The sequence below is a fragment of the Pholcus phalangioides genome, unplaced genomic scaffold (assembly GCF_987345545.1).
Source record: "Pholcus phalangioides strain wild (caught in Gottingen) unplaced genomic scaffold, Ppha-v1.0 ptg000001l_1, whole genome shotgun sequence".
NCBI lineage: Eukaryota > Metazoa > Arthropoda > Arachnida > Araneae > Pholcidae > Pholcus > Pholcus phalangioides.
The window spans coordinates 16,286,705-16,304,996 of NW_028301594.1; the positions used below are offsets into that span (position 1 = coordinate 16,286,705).

General features: G+C 35.7%; 1 protein-coding gene across 2 annotated transcripts in view; it reads right to left on the bottom strand.

Moving 5' to 3' along the window:
* LOC149089960 (unconventional myosin-XVIIIa-like) overlaps positions 1-18,292 on the bottom strand; it is a 105,159-nt gene that overhangs the window by 11,035 nt on the left and 75,832 nt on the right. For both annotated transcript variants that reach the window (XM_089231455.1, XM_089231463.1), the window contains exons 22-33: positions 16,751-16,868; positions 10,967-11,100; positions 8,971-9,125; positions 8,742-8,865; positions 8,393-8,488; positions 5,989-6,201; positions 4,582-4,833; positions 3,997-4,110; positions 3,401-3,517; positions 3,062-3,145; positions 2,074-2,211; positions 1,744-1,929 (exon numbers count right to left, since the gene is read on the bottom strand). In XM_089231455.1, the coding sequence (XP_089087581.1) occupies positions 1,744-1,929; positions 2,074-2,211; positions 3,062-3,145; positions 3,401-3,517; positions 3,997-4,110; positions 4,582-4,833; positions 5,989-6,201; positions 8,393-8,488; positions 8,742-8,865; positions 8,971-9,125; positions 10,967-11,100; positions 16,751-16,868 (1,731 nt within the window). The remainder of the gene's footprint in view (positions 1-1,743; positions 1,930-2,073; positions 2,212-3,061; positions 3,146-3,400; positions 3,518-3,996; positions 4,111-4,581; positions 4,834-5,988; positions 6,202-8,392; positions 8,489-8,741; positions 8,866-8,970; positions 9,126-10,966; positions 11,101-16,750; positions 16,869-18,292) is intronic.

Genomic DNA, 18,292 nt, shown 5'->3' on the forward strand with positions numbered 1-18,292 from the left:
TAGCCATTATTCAGATGACCATGCAACCCTTATTTTCCGGGAAATTCCTGCATTTTTACATTATTTAATAATGGCCTACTACATAGTACACAGGAAAATTTTTTGAAAAAGATTAGAAAAACAACTAATAAAACAACAAGGAAAACAACTAGATAGTATTTTTTCTACCTAAATGGCCGAAAAAAGATCAGATCTAATTGGAAAATAACTAAGTTGGCAACACTGCTGATGACCATGCACGATTAGTCACATAAGCTAGTTGGCAGGGAGGGGTGGAAAGCACTAGCGGCCACTAGTGGAACTTCTACATGGCGTGCAAATTCGTATTTCCCAACTGGAACGCTTTTGTTTAACTAACGTTTCGGTATTCGGATAATCAATGCTATACTGTATTTGCATTGCAAACTTCTTGCGATATAGTGTAAAACAATTTCATTATGAAAGCAGACTGGAAGGTGTATTAAAACCAAAGTTGCATCAGTGTGTTTGTCTTAAAAATGACCATCAATGGTGCCCCATTGGCTTTTTTTTTGTATTTTGAACCTCTCAAGATATAGCATAAAAAAACTTTGGTACGAAAGCGGGCCATGAACCTGATGCCAAGGCTGAAAGAGGCATTAAGACCAGAGTGGAATCATTGGATTTGTTTTAACAAGATTTACCCACAAACAAACAAAACAATGATACATTGCGAATGCTGCCTAAGATATGAGCATTTAAATTACTTTGTTATGCAACTTTTTGTAAATGCATCCAGTATCAGATGATTTAAAAGACATATTCACATCAAAAAAGCTTCTTTTTTTTTTCCAGAATTACTAATGAAGTGTACAGGGTTATAATTAAAGTTCCCATACTCTGAGTAGTTTTTCTCAAAAGCTATCCATCCGAATACAGCCAAATTTTCAGGATATCTTAATGAGAACCATGGGAGAGAGAGATTTATGCAATAAAAATAGTTCAATTTTCAACTACCAGGTGAATAAGTGGCATCTTTTTACTGAATTTTTCTTTTTTCCACGGTCCATAGTGTATATATCAAATTTCAATTGAATACGTCCACCAGATTGGGTGTTACATAGGTCTGAGTAGTTTCAGTATACTGACTTTGCTCCGACCTATGCAGCACCTGTCAGTATACTGACACTACTCAGATGTATGAAGCCCCCGTTCTGATGGAGGTATTCCATAAAAACTTGGTATACAAGCTATATGGACCATGGAAATAAAGGAAAGTTAAATAAAAAGGCACCACTTATTCACTTCGTGGTCAAATATTTAACTTTTTTCTTATTGCATAAATTTCTCTCCCATGGTCTCATTAAAATATCCTGAAAATTTGGCTGTATTCAGATGGGAACTTTTATAATCACCCTATATTTCATTTACACAGGGACGAGATATGACCTAATCATTAAGAGTTACATAAAAAACCAGAATTAACTTATGAGCTAACTTTCCAATATCTTATAGAACTTAAAAAGGTCACCATATTATTTTTCCCCCAATAAATTATAGAGAACTTATTTGGAATTTTTGAAAGTTTTTATTTGCACATGAGCATCAAAAATAACAAATCACTGAAGTTCATTAAGGTACTTAGAAAAATTTCAAAAATGCGCAACAAAATTATTGCTGTAGGAACCAAAAAGAAATTCTTAATTAACCCAGAATCATCTCTACACTTGGTTCCTTATCTTCACTTTCTTTAGATACGGTGATAGTGACTCTCCATATACTCACAAGCTCATGCTGTTTCCTATAGGCATCTGCTTCTTTTTGCTGTAAGGCTGTGTAGTCCTCTCGAAGTTCTCTAATTTGCCGTTGTAGTCTACGACAGGCTTCTTGAGCCTGAACCTCTTTGTTTCTTAAGGTATCACACTCTTCTTGTTGTCTATCGATCTGTTCTTTCAGACGAGTTATTTGATGCTGGGACAAAAATAAATAAAAACAATGCTTGCACAAATGAAACTATTTCACATTATGCATAATTTAAAAAACCATGAAACCATGAGGAATAATAGATGAAGCATACAATTATGAAGGTTTCATTAACTTTTTTAATATTCATACTTCAAGACGATTTTTAGTGGTTTGCTCCAGTTCCAGTTTAGATTCCAACTCACGGACTTTACCATCAAGCCTGTAAACCCTTTGAGTATCTTCAGACTGACCAGCAAGATGTTCAAACTTTGTATTCACCTCTGACAACTACCAATTATAATAAAAATATTTTAATATAAAAGCTTTCAGGAGCTTTCAAAATTAAAATATACATCATGTTTAATACTGTATCTTTTCCTCTCTTTTGTTATCAAATATTTGTACATTTCCCCTGACTTTCCAAGTCATTAGGAACCCAGTAATGTGAATTTAAAAACATGAGAAAAGTTGACACACTGAAAACTTATTCATATCTTTTATTCCACGATTCTATTCAATGAACATAATTTGTTGAATTCTGTAAGTTTTTACATTAACTATTTGCATTCATATTCTTTCACATTTATGAACACCCTAAAAAACAAATTAAATACCTCATTACTCCTCCACATTTAATTCGACCATCAATCGTTATTAAATTTCTGGAAGACGAGCTGTTGCTTCCAGGGTTTCAAAAATCAATTTTTGGCTTCTGTGAGTTTAATAAGGGTTTAGAAATTTTTTATAAAAGCTTTTTTTCCCCATCACATTGTCTTCACCTCAAAAAATCTAAAAAAAAATTATTTAGGAATTTTTTCCATTCAATGAGAATGGATTGACATAATATCTCCCATACTGCGACCAGGAAAACAGAAAATAGTCCCAATAAATAAAACTACCATGACAATGAACTATGTTTAAAGTTACCAGGGTTGTGTATGTGAGTGTATACTAGTTAGGCAAGTTTTTTATTTTCATTGTATTTCGTTGTTTTTCTATTTTCAATCTTTCTCAAAAATTGCACCAGACTCTTGGAAAAAACATTCTTTTTATTAAAATCTCTCAGCAATCTTTTCCCTTCTCTTTTAAAGTGGAGAGAACGAATAAGGAGAGAGAGAAAAAATTAACAATTGCCAACCTGTTCTCTCAGAGCCATTTTCTCAGATTCCAGTTCTGCAATTTGCTGACTCTGTTCTGATATAGTTTTTTGATCAATAGAGGTCTATAAATAAAAAATAAATACAAATGAAACACAAAAATCCACACAAAGTGTGAAAGATAAAGTTTCGATAATACATGAACTTTAAACTTGGCATTGAGATATCTAAAAATCCAAATGTATATTACAAAAGATGAAGCAAACAGTTTTTAATTTTATGTACTATTTTGCCATCAACCTCCCTCCAGAAACTTGCTGAAAAAATAAATAGGATCATTTTATACTAAGGATATAGTAGAGTGAAAAAAAATTATATACCTGAGCAACCGCAGCTTTGTACTTTTTCATAACCTCAGCCATTTCCTCTTCAGTTTCTTCTAACTGAGTTTGCAAAGCACTCTTCTCTCTTGATAGTTGCAGACATCGACTCTCCAACTAGAGAACAATAAAAAATTTGAACATTTTGAACCAATGAACACTTCAAATGACTGATGAAAGTTTTTTTTATCGCTACCTTAGAAAGAGAGAAAGAAAAACAAACATCATCTTTTCAGAATATATAAATTTGATCAATATAAAATGCTTTGAAATTAAATTTTTAATAAATTAAGTTTCATGTTAGGTAAAACAATACTATGCAGAAATAAATGGATTTTTTTTAATGTATATTATTTATTATATTTTTATTTATTATTTGTCTCATATAAAAAGCTCTTCTATATTTCTTAATAAATTTGTTTTGTCACAATAAGGTCAGTTTAGAGCCAATTCCAAACAGCAAAACAAAGAAATTATGCCCCCGCATTAATTTAAACCCCAACCTTTGCACAACAAAATTTTTGCGCATCACATTACACTCCAAGAACTCTACTGCAATAAATATAAAAAGAAAAATGTGTGTACTTGAAACATACTTCATTTTTAGTACGAGTGATTTCCTCCAGTTGAGTTTGAGCATCGTGCAGCTCCATTTCTGCATTTTGTTTTGCTTTGACGGCAGCACATTTAGCAAATTCTGCATCTTCCAGCTTATATTTTCGTTGCCAAAATATGAAGGAAAAAAAAATAATGATAATAATTCTAGATATTTCCATAAAAAACTTTAAATTAGATAGAATGAGCATGACATTAATCAAAAAACACAAACGTTCTTCAATGGCAACAAGCCAGAGAAACTATTTTTTTTCACTGGAATAGATTTATCTAGACTCTTTTTAGGTTTTAAAACCAGAAAATCAAATGCACAAAACATCTAATTAACCAGAAATCTTCAAACAGCTATGCTCATAACTTCAAATTTTATTTCAAATTCAACAGTTATAAATTATTTCATTTGGGGGACAACTATTTGGACTACTTTAATCGAATTATAAAAACACTATGTACTTGATACGAAGTCAATTAGGAATTTGCTCTAGTAATTTGAAAAACATAAAATTTTTAACTGACAAAGTATGCATTGTTGTAAGTGCATTCATGTAAAATAATGACATTTTTACCTGATTTTTCAACTGCCTGATGATAGATTTGCTGCCGCTACCATCTCTGACATGTTCAAGCATAGCCTGTGCATCTTTCAACAATGCCCTAGTGCGTTTTAGATCCCTACGTAGCCTTCTTTCAATTTCTGGATCTTGAGGTGGAGGTTGATCTGTCAGCTCGATTATTCTCCTCTCTAACTCGTGTTTCTGCTTCACTAGTTGGTGACGATCTTCTTGTTCTGTTTCAAGCTGAGCCTCAAGATTTTTTATCTGAAAATACAAGAAAGGAAAGAACTTATAATTTCAGGTTAAAAATAGAGGCTTGAATCTTAACATTAAATTCAATGCACATTAATGTATATTGAATTCCAAACTTATTTTTAATTTGAATTAAAAACTTCTTAATTTTTGTTAGAAATATCTAACAAAAATTACAGTAACCATTAACATCTAATTTACTATTCTCAAATATGAATTGCCTCACAATTGATCTGAGAAGAGAATTTGCAAGATAAGAAAATAAATATTTTTATATTTCAAACTCTGTGTGCAACCCGATTCCCAGGTTTCTTGGTCTCATACATGCAAATAAAAAAGATAAGCTGCTAGAATGTCCAGACTGCTCACTTTGATGCTGAGAGTTTTATCATATGTACTGAGAGCATTCAAGTCCAGGCTCTTTAAAAAAAATTAAAATGGAACTAAAAATGTGGCTGTGTTGTGTTGTCAGCACCATATCAACTAAAACTTTGATAGCAGAGGATGAAAAACTATGGCAAAAACCTCTGTTAACTGAAATATTTGTAAGCTGAGGTATCAGTGTATATTATCTTATCTACTTATACTTGAAACAGTCTTGAAAAATCTTTCTGCAGAGAGCAAGCAGACCTTCAAAAAACACAATATACTTAAATAACATGAAAATTCAAACATTTTCTATTTCTATGATGCACAGCTCTAACATATTTATGCTTGTTTCATAGTGCTGTCATCTGGCTCCAAAATATGGAAGCCAGATGACAGCACTATGAAACAAGCATAAATATGTTAGAGCTGTGCATCATATACATTCTTGCATGTACCAATGAGCAAGAAATTCTGCAGAGGAATGTGTATGAGGTACATGTATGGTTGAGTAGTACTCTAGTATGCTTGAAACAACTATTTAGTAGTTTAGTACTGTTTAAGAAAGATCAACGATGAACATCTCTCTCTCAGTAACATTCTAAATATTAATTAATAGCACTTGCACTGTTAAAGATCAGAATGAATTTGAAACTACCTTACACAGATGTATATAATCATAATAATAACAATAAAAAAGCAGCATTAAAAAATGTAATTTTGAAAATTCAAATATTATAAAAATGTATATATATAATAGTTTTTATTTTTGTCCCATTATTTATGGACAAATGATATTACCTTCTTCGAAAAGCTTGCTCTTAACTCTTCTATTTCTTCTTCCCTAACTGAATTTTCCCTACGATGTTCCTGACGAAGCTTCTCAAGAGACATCTCAAGTCTGAGCTTTGCTTGCTCCAGCATCTGAACTTGACCTGCAAGTTCTTCAAGCTCTTCATCTTGATCTCGACATTTACGCTCCAACTCTTGTTTTGCTCGCTTCAACTGAGTAACCTATAAGGAAGATAAACATATTAAACAAAAACAAAAAACATATGGCATTTAAATGAATGCAACATATAAAAAACACTTTTGTAGTGACAGTAATTCAAATGCATAAAAAATTGGTTATTTCACTATAATTTTTTTGCACTATCCTGTAAAACAATATTCAGAAACCTTAACTCTATAAAGTCCAAAACAGCCAAAGATGATCCTGATAGGGAGTATGAGTATGTTTTAGATTTGTGAAGAGTGAGGAAGAAAATGAAAGATCTCGTCAGAGGCAGAAACCTGAAAAAAGGTCTAAGTCTCATAGAAGGGTGAGGAGAAAAAAGAGTAAAAAGAGGGAAAAAAGATTAATGAAAACTTGGAAGAGTCTATTTTGAGGAAAAAAACCTGGTTGTAAAAGAGTTAAAGTGGTGTGTGCCACAAATGGAACACAAACTATACACAAAAGACAAATATTGATAGGAATCAATATATTTTAGAGTTTAAATTGTAACAAAGGAACATCAGCCTTTTCTCTAAGCTGCACGCATGTGATATTGGGCATGGCTGAGATGCCAGTGTGCACGCAAAAGCACTATAAATACCAACAGTATATGTAGTGATAATTTCACCATGTTAAGTAAAAAAAAACACACACAAATAAAAATAAAAAAAATCAGAAAGCACATATAATAACTGTTTATAAATAAATTTTATGCTGTGTACATGAGACCAAACATGATAAAAAAAATAATTAAATTCCCTATTTTGTTCACAAATTATTTAAAAATTGAATCAAATATTGGGTGTTCTCAAATATTGATGAAATAAATGAATTTATTGCAGCTATGATCACGAAAGGGGTAAAAAAACAATGAATGAAACATTGAATCTTTTGATTACCATTAAAATCATTACCATTGAATTTCTTTTCAAATAAAGATTTCTAATAAAAAAAATTCATATGTGCATGAATAAAAACATTGGTCCAAATTGCAAGCAATGTGATCATCACATTGGCTACTTTCAATGATAAAATGTCATCTATAATCTACAGCATGTATATTTTGATGGAAAAAAAAAAGAATGAATGAATTTTGATGAAAAAATTAGGAAATTTATAGACACACTTACTAACTGAAAATTATAAACCAAAGAACTTTAAAGTTATAATGCAACAAAAACTAGTTCAGAGTTGCAAAATAAACAAATAAATGATGTACCAACATTTGATCATCTTAATACAACCCCCATATTATAAATAGAAGGTGTTCCACCAATTATTATTTTGGTCTAGCATATGTATTATATCAAGCTTGACTCGTCTACATTTCCTGCAATGTAGTCAAATGAACACTTCCCAGAAAAGTCACTTGTAATGATTCAATAATTAAGTAATTTAATTGTAAATGCTAAACAACAAATGTTGAAACCAAACAGTTCAAGTATTTTTCAAAACTTATCTGCAAAACTGAACAGTTCTAGCCAAATACCGTCATCCTCACAAACCTAAAATTTTAGACTAAACACATAGCAGCTTTCTCTAACAGAATTTCTGGAAAAACACATACAATAGTCTTTTTTCCTTTTTCTCAAAAAAATATTTCCCTTTCATGGTGATAGTTCTTCATCATTCTGATACCTACAATCTGAAAAGATTTTGCAGCAGTGATCTTACAAAACAAGTTTGTCTCACAAAAAGGAGTCACAGTGTCCATTTAAATAATCAAACAGACATTCAAGATGTTGAGTCCATTGCCACAATATTAATTTTTGTACCCAAGTTAATTCATCTCTCCCAATTGATCCCCAGCCCTAGATAATTAAAGTTGTACTGCATTAGAACAAAGGTTTTTCTTGCAATTTTTAATGCTGAATAACAAAACACAAAAAGCTATCACTATCTCAAATCACAAATTTAATTTACAAAATTATGTCTAGCCTACATAGCTCAATATTCAATAAGAAAGGCATTTCTTTATTATAACAAAACTTGATAAAATAAATATTACATTTTAAACTTATACTAGAAATTTAAACTTCTGTGAATTAATGATGATTTAAATAACCAATCATACTAAAATACAGAATTTAAAACTTCTGGAACTAAAAATTTGGAAGGTAAAATTTATTTCAAGTAATGAAGTAAAAACATAGAACTATAGATCACATGCAGTTTTCCCTTTTTAAATAAACTTAGCTTGCAATAATGTACCTCTTCTTCGCCTTTGCTGCTTAATGTAAGTTCATCCAACTCTCTGCTCAATTGCGTAACTTTCTCATGTTGCATGTCCATATCAAGACGGGTAGCCTATAAAAAATTAAAAGGCAGAGCAAATTCCATAAATTTTGATGTCATTATAACACCCATAGTGCTTTCTTATCACTTCTTTAACCATTTAACTGCTGACAAAATTTTACATGATCCACTCCCCAGTGCCGCCCTTTTTCGATCAGGAACAGTAAAGAAGTATAAATATGCCCATGGCAGTTAATGCACAGACTCCTGTTAACTAGCAGTTAAGGGGTTAAGGAAGTGAATAGGCATGTTGTGTAAAACTCACATGGAGTTCCTGCTCCATTGAATATTTTTCTTGAAGAGCTTGGTCTCGTTCTCGAACCATTTTTTCACGAAGAAGCTTTTCTTTCTTTGCTTCCTCTTGACAGGCACTCAGTTCAGAATCAAACCTGAGATAAATATCAAAACAGAAATTGAAAAGAAGTAGTAAGCAGAATATGAAAAATAATTTTCATGTGCTATGTTAAATATACTTGAGTAAATAGTTTTTTCACCTTCTCTGACGTTTTTCTAGTTCCCCATTCCTAGCCATTTGTTCTTCAAGCATAAGTCTTAGATCTTGCAGCTCAGAATTAAGTTTTTGCGCTTTTTTCTTCCACTGGTTAGCAACCTGCCTTTCTTCTTCAACATCTTCCAGTGCTTCAGCCAGCTATTTCCAACATTATTCCAAGGATTTTAGTCATCATTTATGGTAATAATTTTCAAATGACAACATAAGAAGCATAAAACAAATAATTTGAAAAATTTGAAGCGTCAGAAAACATTGTCTTTCAACTATGCGCACAACACTGCAAATAAAACTAAGTGATAGTTTAACTGTATGTGTCACCAACCTAAATGTATCATGCCAACTACAATCATCATTGTTGCATATGGTCCTATAACCAAAAAACGAGGATTTTCACTGTCATTATTATTAAATTAACAACCATGTCAGGGCAACTACTCCAATATATCTAGCATGTGTTGCCATAGATTTTATTGAAACAAGTGTGGCATTTCAAATGAATTTCATAGATGCACTTTAAAATATACTAGACAAACTTATTGTGGCAAGTTTTTTTTAAAGAATCAAGATTGATGGCTAGCAGACCCATAGCATGCTTTTCGAGGCCTCAGGGCAGACTTTCCCTTTGGGGCCCTTCTTGAAAGGGTTGTTATTTATGCAAAATAGTTGTACATTGTTTTAGGGCCATGCCCCAGCATAGTTACGGTCCTGATGGCTAGGTCTATATAATTATTTTTTTACTTATACTTAATTATTGTATTATTTTTTAGTTCTCCAAAAATTAGAATGAACTTTGATTATGTTATATAACCTGGCATTGAACATTCAGCTTTTCTTTTTTTTTAGAAAGAGGTCTTAAAGACTAGTTTATTAACTGCACAACAGCATTTCTTGTTTGCTTCCTTCAGCGCTATTTTGGCATCTTCTGAAATATTTGCTTGTAAGCGACAGTGGGAAAATACCAAAAACATGGCGAAAACTACTTGGCAACAACAACTGATTTGTGCCAAGACAGCACATATACTACTACTAGATTGTATACTTGAATGCCCTAAAAATTTCTCTGAGGAGAGAGTACATATCCTCAGGATTGATGAATATCTGAGACATGCATATTTTGTGTTTGAAACACTGCTAATTATTTTTTGCATTGAAAATGAAAAGGGCAGATGCCTTAATTTTTACATTTTGCAAGCACAGTAAAACGTGTCTATAATGATAGTGTAGGACCTAGAAAAAAATATCATTATAGGTAGGTTTTTCATTATAGACAGTATCATTATACACAGGTTTCACTGTACTACACTGCACGGCTGCCTGATCCCCCATGGACCATCTTCTGAAGTAGAGGCTATCTCACATTTGCAGCTCAAAGCTAGAAAATCACAGAGTTTGCTTGGACCATCACTACGTGACCTGCTGCGATACAGCCTTGACCCTCGCAATATAGGCTACATGTGATTCAGGTTCAATGTACTTACATAATATACTTACATAACATGAAAGTTAAGGCATAAGCCATTTTCACTTCAAAATATTAACTTAACAAAATAAAACAAATAGCAGCACTAGTATTGACAACATAAATGCATTAGGGCCCACACATGTCATCAGAGTACACATTTCAGACTGTAGGAACCCTATTTTTTACTTTGTAACTCAGAATTTTTCCTGACATGACCATGCCCTATAGGGTAATGAGTTTATATTATAGTAAAGGACAAAGTCTGGACACATTAGGTCCATTTTGTTCTATATATCTCCTTAAAACAAAAATACTTTTTCCCAAAGGTCAATCTGTAGGCTATTCTTGGGAGCAGGACTATGTTCTAGTTCAGGAGGTTTTTAACAAGTGGCTCACATAAATAAGCACTTAAATTGAATTTGACATATTTTTTTAATAGCTAAATGAGTTTTAAACATTTTACAATCACCCCTCCTGTAGTTTTTAAAACCTAATAAAGCCACTCATTTTTTCTTACCTTCTTATCAGAAGCTTTTTTCATGAGAAGAGCCTGCTCAGCTTCTTCTTCATGCTGCTGCTGAACCCTACGTTTCATTATTTCCATGTCCCTGACTGCTCTCTCATACTTGGCTTTGTATATTGATCCACTTGCTGAAAAAAATTCAGATAGGTAATGAATGCAATGGCATTGTAGTAGCAAAGACAGTATTTAAATTTAATAAATGTTTCCATAAAATAAATCAATTTCTCACATCAATAGTAACTATATATGTAAATACAAGATATACGGAAGACTGGATGTTGTGAAGATATTTATTATTTGAGATGTTAATTTTTTAAGGAAGGAAAAAACTCATCTCTGCCTCTACCGGGAGTTGAACCCGGGTCCCTCGATTGCCGGACGAGTGCTCTGACCACTAACATCTCAAATAATAAATATCTTCACAACATCCAGTCTTCCGTATATCTTGTATTAACAAGTGGAGAGCGACATTCATGTCATATATATATGTAAAAATAAATATTAGATTATAAGCATATTAAAAGTCAAGGTAAAAATAAAGTTTTACACTAAGAAAGAAAATGTAATAGATTTATTCGAAGTAAAACATAACTTCATAATGGTTGCATAAAAAAAGTAAGTTTCTTTATGCTGGAAAAGAGACTTACAAAATCACTTTAAAATACATATGTTATGGCCAATACCTGAAATCGACCACTTGACCTGGCCAATCTCTGAATTTCTGGCTTTGGCCAGCCTGTTTGTGAAGTGGCTGGAGATCCTTAGCCAAAGAAAAGGCATGATTCAGGGGTCATCGAAAAGTTGGCATACTTTTTGTGATGATTATGGTCATTTATAATAACATTGTTAGTTTGGTTAGCTATAGCAACCCTAACAATCAAAGGAATCGAAATAACAATGTCTTAGGGCAGGCATTAGCACCACTGTGCACTCTGAAGCATCCAGAGTGCTTGATGTTCGTGAGCACTTGATCCCCATTTCAAATTGATCACCCTGTACAAATTGCATTCAAAGATTGAAATCCTGATTTCATGCATTTGTATGTCACACTTGCTGTAAGGGTGCTCTTCTTTTCATCATGGGTAAAAGCAGTGCTCACAACTAAAAAAAGGTTGAAGACCTCTGTCGTAAGGGATTGATATTGATAGTATGGAGATCGCCAGCCACTTCTGGCCAATGTCTGAAATTCCACAGAATTTAATACACTGGCCTGTCAGGTCACAAACTAGCTGATTTTGGGCTTAGGCTGTAACATATACAAATGTATATATTGTTCTGAACTATAAACGATAGATGGTGCAATTCTTTATCACAATCTTCCGTTGGCAATGAGAGTTGATACCGGTTTTGGTTTATCGGTGGAAGATGCGATTGGTGAGAACATTCCAGAAGGTCCTGCCCCTCCAAAAAGTCTGTATGGTGGCGCCACCAACTTGGAAACTGTAAAATCAAATTTTGTAGAACATACTTTTTCTCGAAGTTTCCACCAGGGTTATAAATAGTGTGGCACTTACAAGATGGCAGGTTCGATTAGAGATAAGAGAGAGACTGGATGAAAAGTCAGTTGTGATTGAACGTTGTGAGGAAGTTGTTAGCTCTCTGATTAGCTTGTAAATACGTGTAAATTGCTGTTCTGTAAATAAATCTGTGTTTGTCTGTCTGAACGCTTCTTGTTTTGCAATCTCGAAATCTTGTGAAAAATTATCCAGAACAATTTGGTGTCAAAAGTGGGACAATTCAAGACTTGCATGAAAACGAGAAGAATGGGCATGGACGAGATGTGAGAACAGCTGAATCAACTGATGTCTGCTGTGGGCCAGATGAAATTGGACATTGTGAATGAGATAAACTCCTCCATCGCTGAAGTCAAAGAAGATGTCACCACCTCCATTGCTGAAGTCAGAGAAGATGTCACCGGCATGAAGGGAGACATCGCCATTGCTATTGCTGGAGTAAAGGACGACATTGCCACTGCCGTCGCTGAAGTAAAAGAAGAGCTTTCCCAAGAGATGAACTCCATCACTGAGAGGGTGAGCAGGGTGGAGGGAGCAGTGAACGTGGTCGACGAGAAGCTTTCAAAGCGAATACTAGAGCTGGAAAAGAAAATTCAAGAGCCTACGTTCTCCACGGGCGCTCAACGGGTCCTGTCAGCCATAGCTGACGTCACCCGGCCTAACATCAAGCCCTCGACGTATAACGGGAGGACATTGTGGTCGATCTACAAGACCCAGTTCAAGATGATCGCCTCTGCGAACGGATGGGACTGTGTATTCAAGGCCTTCCACCAAGTCGCTGCTCTACGAGGTGAAGCTGCCATGGTTCTACAGATGCAAGATTCTTGCAGCCAAGCACCTATCTAGTTATGCCGCCCTGACAAATGCGCTCGAGCTGAGGTTCGTCAAAAATTACCTCAAGGACTTCCACAGGCTGCAACTGAAGACCAGGCAGCAGAAAGCGAGAGAGACATTACAAGAACTGGCCATGGAAATCGAAAGGCTCTCACAGTTGGCTTACCCAGACTGCCCCCAGGACATCAGGGACGGATTGACCCTACAAGCCTTCGTCGACTCCGTCATGGACCCTGACATCTAGCAGGAGCTGCGTCTGGGCGAGTACAAGGACGTGAGAAGTGCTCTTGTCTACGCCATGAAGTACGAGGCAGCCCGTCAAGCTTCAAGATGAGAGCGACGAGTGGTCTGAGGCGCTGTTGTCTAAGGCGGACATCATCAGAGAGCTGAAAGAACTGAAAAGTGCCAAGAACGCTCGTGGGACCCAGAAAGACAAGTCGTTGGGAAGCTGGAGACGCCACGGAAAAGGACGGAGCGCATGCTCAGTCTCAGCTACCGGTATGGAAGATGCGGCATGCCGATTGTACCACATCTCACAGCCGTACAGAGGAGACTACGGGCTCCCCGTGAGAGACGAGATTGATGGACTGCGGTGTAGGATGGTCATCGACACCGAAGCAAACGTGAGCATCGTCAGGACGGACCTGGCTCGGAAATTCCAGCAACGATTTCTCTACGTACCACCATCGTTGCCGCTGCAGACAGTCACTAGGGGAGAAAATGACTGTGCGTGGAAAATTGAAAGTCTTACTGAAGTTCGCCACGATCACCCATCGACACACAGTCTTCATGGCCGACATAAAAGACTCGTGTATCATCGGAGTGGACTTCTTGAGGAAACATTGATTTTCCTTGGACATGAGGAATGACCAGTTGCACACGCCGAAGGAAAGAATCGCCCTGCTCTGATGTGGTCATAATGAAGTACCTCCAAGGAAAGTGATGGACATTCTAGAAGCAGAAAAAGAGTGTATTGCCGATGCAGAGAAGACCAATGGCAGGACCGGACCTGTTCTGGAGAGTCAAATGGCATCAAGAGGAGATCCAGTCTCGTAAAGAAAAAGCGCCTGGAAATGTCGACGCCCTGACGAGAGGACTGGATCCACAGAACCGTAGTTGTAGCTTCAAGGCAAAAGAGAAACACGGGCTGGCGAACTGCGGAAACTCGTCCTGCCAAGGAACCGTGTGAAAGAATTGCACGAAAGCCCAACCGGTGGACATTTCGGCATGATTAAGACTCTCCGGAAGGTCCGTGAGCGGTTCTACTAGGACAAATCTAGAACCGATGTGGACGAGTGGTGCAAGAATTGCGACGACTGCGCAAAAGAATCGCCCCGAACATCCTGCGACCGTTACCGAGGACCGCCCACACGATTACCGGATACTCGCCATCCCTGATGAGAGAGGACCTTCACCAGGCAGGTGATCTGATGTTTCGGCGACCGATAGATGCTGCTCTTCCACCTGAAGAATACGTCCAGGGACTCCAGGAGCGCCTCGAGGACATGCATCGAATCGAGAGGCACCGGATCAACATCGGCCTCGAAAAGATAAAACGCTACGATGTGCGGGCCACGTCTCATGACTTCAAGGAAGGGGATCTCGTCTGGCTCTGGAACCCGAAGCGCCGGAAAGGACTTAGCCCGTAACTTCAGACGTCATGGGAAGGACCCTATAGTGTCGTGATGAGACTGAACTACGTCGTAGCTCGGATCCAGAAAACGCCATCCTCGAAGTGCAAGGTGGTCACTTCAACAGACTGGCCTCTTACCGCAGTGACAACCCGCCGAACTGAATTGTCGGGACGAACAATTCTAAGAGAGGGGCAATGTTTCGAACTATAGACGATAGATGGCGTAATGCTTTATAGCAATCTTCCGTTGGCAACGAGAGTTGATACTGGTTTCGGTTTATCGGCGGAAGATGCGATTAGTGAGAACATTCCAGAAGGTCCCGCCCCTCCAGACAGTCCGTACGGTGGCGCCGCCTACTTGGAAACTGTAAAATAGAATTTTGTAGAACGTTCTTTTTCTCGAAGTTTCCACCAGGGTTATAGTGTGGCGCTCACAAGATGGCAGACTCGATTAGAGATAGAGGCTGGATGAAAAGTCAGTTGTGATTGAACATTGCGAGAAAGTTGTTAGCTCTCTGATTAGCTTGAGAATACGTGTAAATTGCTGTTCTGTAAATAAATATGTGTTCGTCCATCGGAACGCTTCTTGTTTTGCAATCTTGAAGTCTTGTGAAAAATTATCCGGAACAATATGTATACTGAACATCTGCATACAAAAATTCATTTTTCAACATAGTCCCAGTTTTTTTTTTTAAGCCTTCACAACAGAATTTTTATTTCAGCATTATACAATTTCGACACTGAATTCCCAATCCTATCATCTTGCAAATCACCAACCATCAAGTTGTTTTTTGAGGTCCAGGAACAGGTAATAGTCACTATCACTAGGGACAAAAACAAGCAAATATAACTAAACTACTACTACACCGCACACGCACCTCAAAAAACTACAGTTACAAACAGGATCATCAGTTACATCAACCTTCGAATCAATAGTTGATGGATTGAACCCCACTCATAACAGTAGTTTTGAATATACGGAAAGTGAATATACATGATGACCAAATGCCTGCCTCTGAAAATTTTTAAACAGCTGCACTGTTCTATCAGCAAAATACATTCAAGTGTTGTTGCAGAAAAACAAAATTTTACACAACAAATATTTTGTTTTGTTTTGCACAGCTCATCTGCGATTCTTGAGCACTTCACGTGGTGTTGTATTTGTATTGTATTGTATATTATAAAGAAACTCAAATTTTTGTCTCAAGGGGCAGGCAGTCAATCAATAACACTTCTTTTCAGTCCAAAAGACTTAGTGCATCACTTTCGCTGTGATTCAATCATCTTTGCTACTTTGGGAGCACTTTCCTTTTTTCGTTTGCCAACCATGCTCTGTCTTTTTGACTCATGGGTTGAGCAATGTACCCCTTTCTCTATACCCTGTGACTAAACAACTGCGAAAAAAGGTAGACAAATCTCCAGAAAAAAATTGCCTATTCCTGGATCTAAAAAAACGACATGCTGATAAACGATTTTCCAAATAGTGTAGTGATGAAGAGAAAGAAAGTGATTTTTGGGTCAGGAATCTAGCAGTGAAACTGTATAACGCCTGAATAAAAAAAGGTTTGCTAAGATATCAAAAATGTCTAGAAAACAATATGACTATATGAAAAATGGGTCACATGTATATGCATACATTTTTTTCTAAATTTTAAAATTAGTTTACGATTTTTATAGCACAGGGAAAACATATTTTTCAGACATCCTCATATTCAAGTTTATACTTTAACGTCATTTCACATCTGTGTGAAAATAATGCATGAAATGACATCAGCAAATAAAATACAAGAATTTCACCTTCACTGTCATCATCTTCAGAAACATCACCATTCACTTCATTTGATCTATATACCCTTGCTTCTATCATTTCCATTTCCATTTTATCAGATTTTTGTTGCATGTGAGTAAATTTTGACTGGAATTAACAAAATTTAACATTTCATTTATGATCAAATAATCAACAGTGTTTCATAAAATATTTTCTGCTAATTATAGCTCAATGCTGCAAACACTCTATCAACAATAAATTTGACTCATTGAGTAGTGTCTTACAACTTATATGTTCAATGTATCTGTCAGAAGTTAGCTTGATTGCAAGTAAACTGTACTCTACAGTAAGAAATACAGCCATTCCTGATTTACGAATGCTTGACTTTAAATTACAAACCAAAATGTTAGGTACTCTTCCCATAATTAGGGATGAGTAATTATTATAAGGGAAAAATTATCTGTCATATGAGGCCTTCATGTATGAGAGGGTTCAAGGAAGTCCCAAGAAATGATCCTTTCACTGGGGTTAGAGTTGGGTTACAGTACTATAAAGAATAACTTCTGTGGTCTTGAAGTTTCTAAAGATATAATTTACCTTTCTTTAATCAGAAGGAACATGCTTACAACAAAAATTCAATCACCATCAATTCACAGACTCATAAGGAATATAAACTTCTTCTTATATTCCTAACGCACTGAAAGATTGGCAAAGTTCAAAATTAAATTGTAGCCAAAATTTAATTTAAAAACTTGTCCATTGCACCAACTTTCAAAAGAGCTTACTTATAAACAATATTGGTGATCTAGTTTATAAGTCAGCTCTTTTTAGAGCAGGAGAAATTTAGTCTTTTGTTTGCAATACATCAATACAATCTTCTTTCATCAAAGTAAGTTTAGTAAGTTTTGGCAACAATTTGATTTTTCATTTCACCAATTTCTCAGCACTTGAAGCTCACCATCTCGCCATTAAATAGATATCCTGTAGATAGAGGTAATTGTCACCTTATAGCAGCAGTTCTCAACCTTGTTTGGCTCCCGGAGCCCTTTTTGGTAAAAAAAAGTTCTATAGCGGAGTCCAGTAGGCCTATACTTTACTAATTCATCAAAGTTACTGGTTTAGTTTTATTATTCAAAAATATTTATTAAAATTTTTTTCAAATTTACTGTTGTTTTTAATTTTCCTCGAGCTGCCGCAGAGCCCAGAGAGTGCACACAGAGCCCCAAGGGCTCTGCAGAGCAGCGGTTGAGAACCGCAGCCTTTTAGGATTTTTTCTGCAAAATAAAACTGTCATCAAAACCTGTATCTGCCAATTCAAAATTGTCATCAAATATGTACTTCGACAAATGAATGAGCTGAATGAGCTGATTTTCATGATGTGTATGCCTTGTGTGAGCAAAGGGCTAAATTTCTCGAATCAGAACACTGATATGGTTTTTTGCTGGCGCTTAATCTGATACAATGGACAATTTTTTGGTAAATTTGACTGATTGTAGCTATAAGGGTATTTGCGTAATTGACTATTGAAAGTTTTGGCAACAATCCAATTTTGAACTTCACCAATCTTTCTG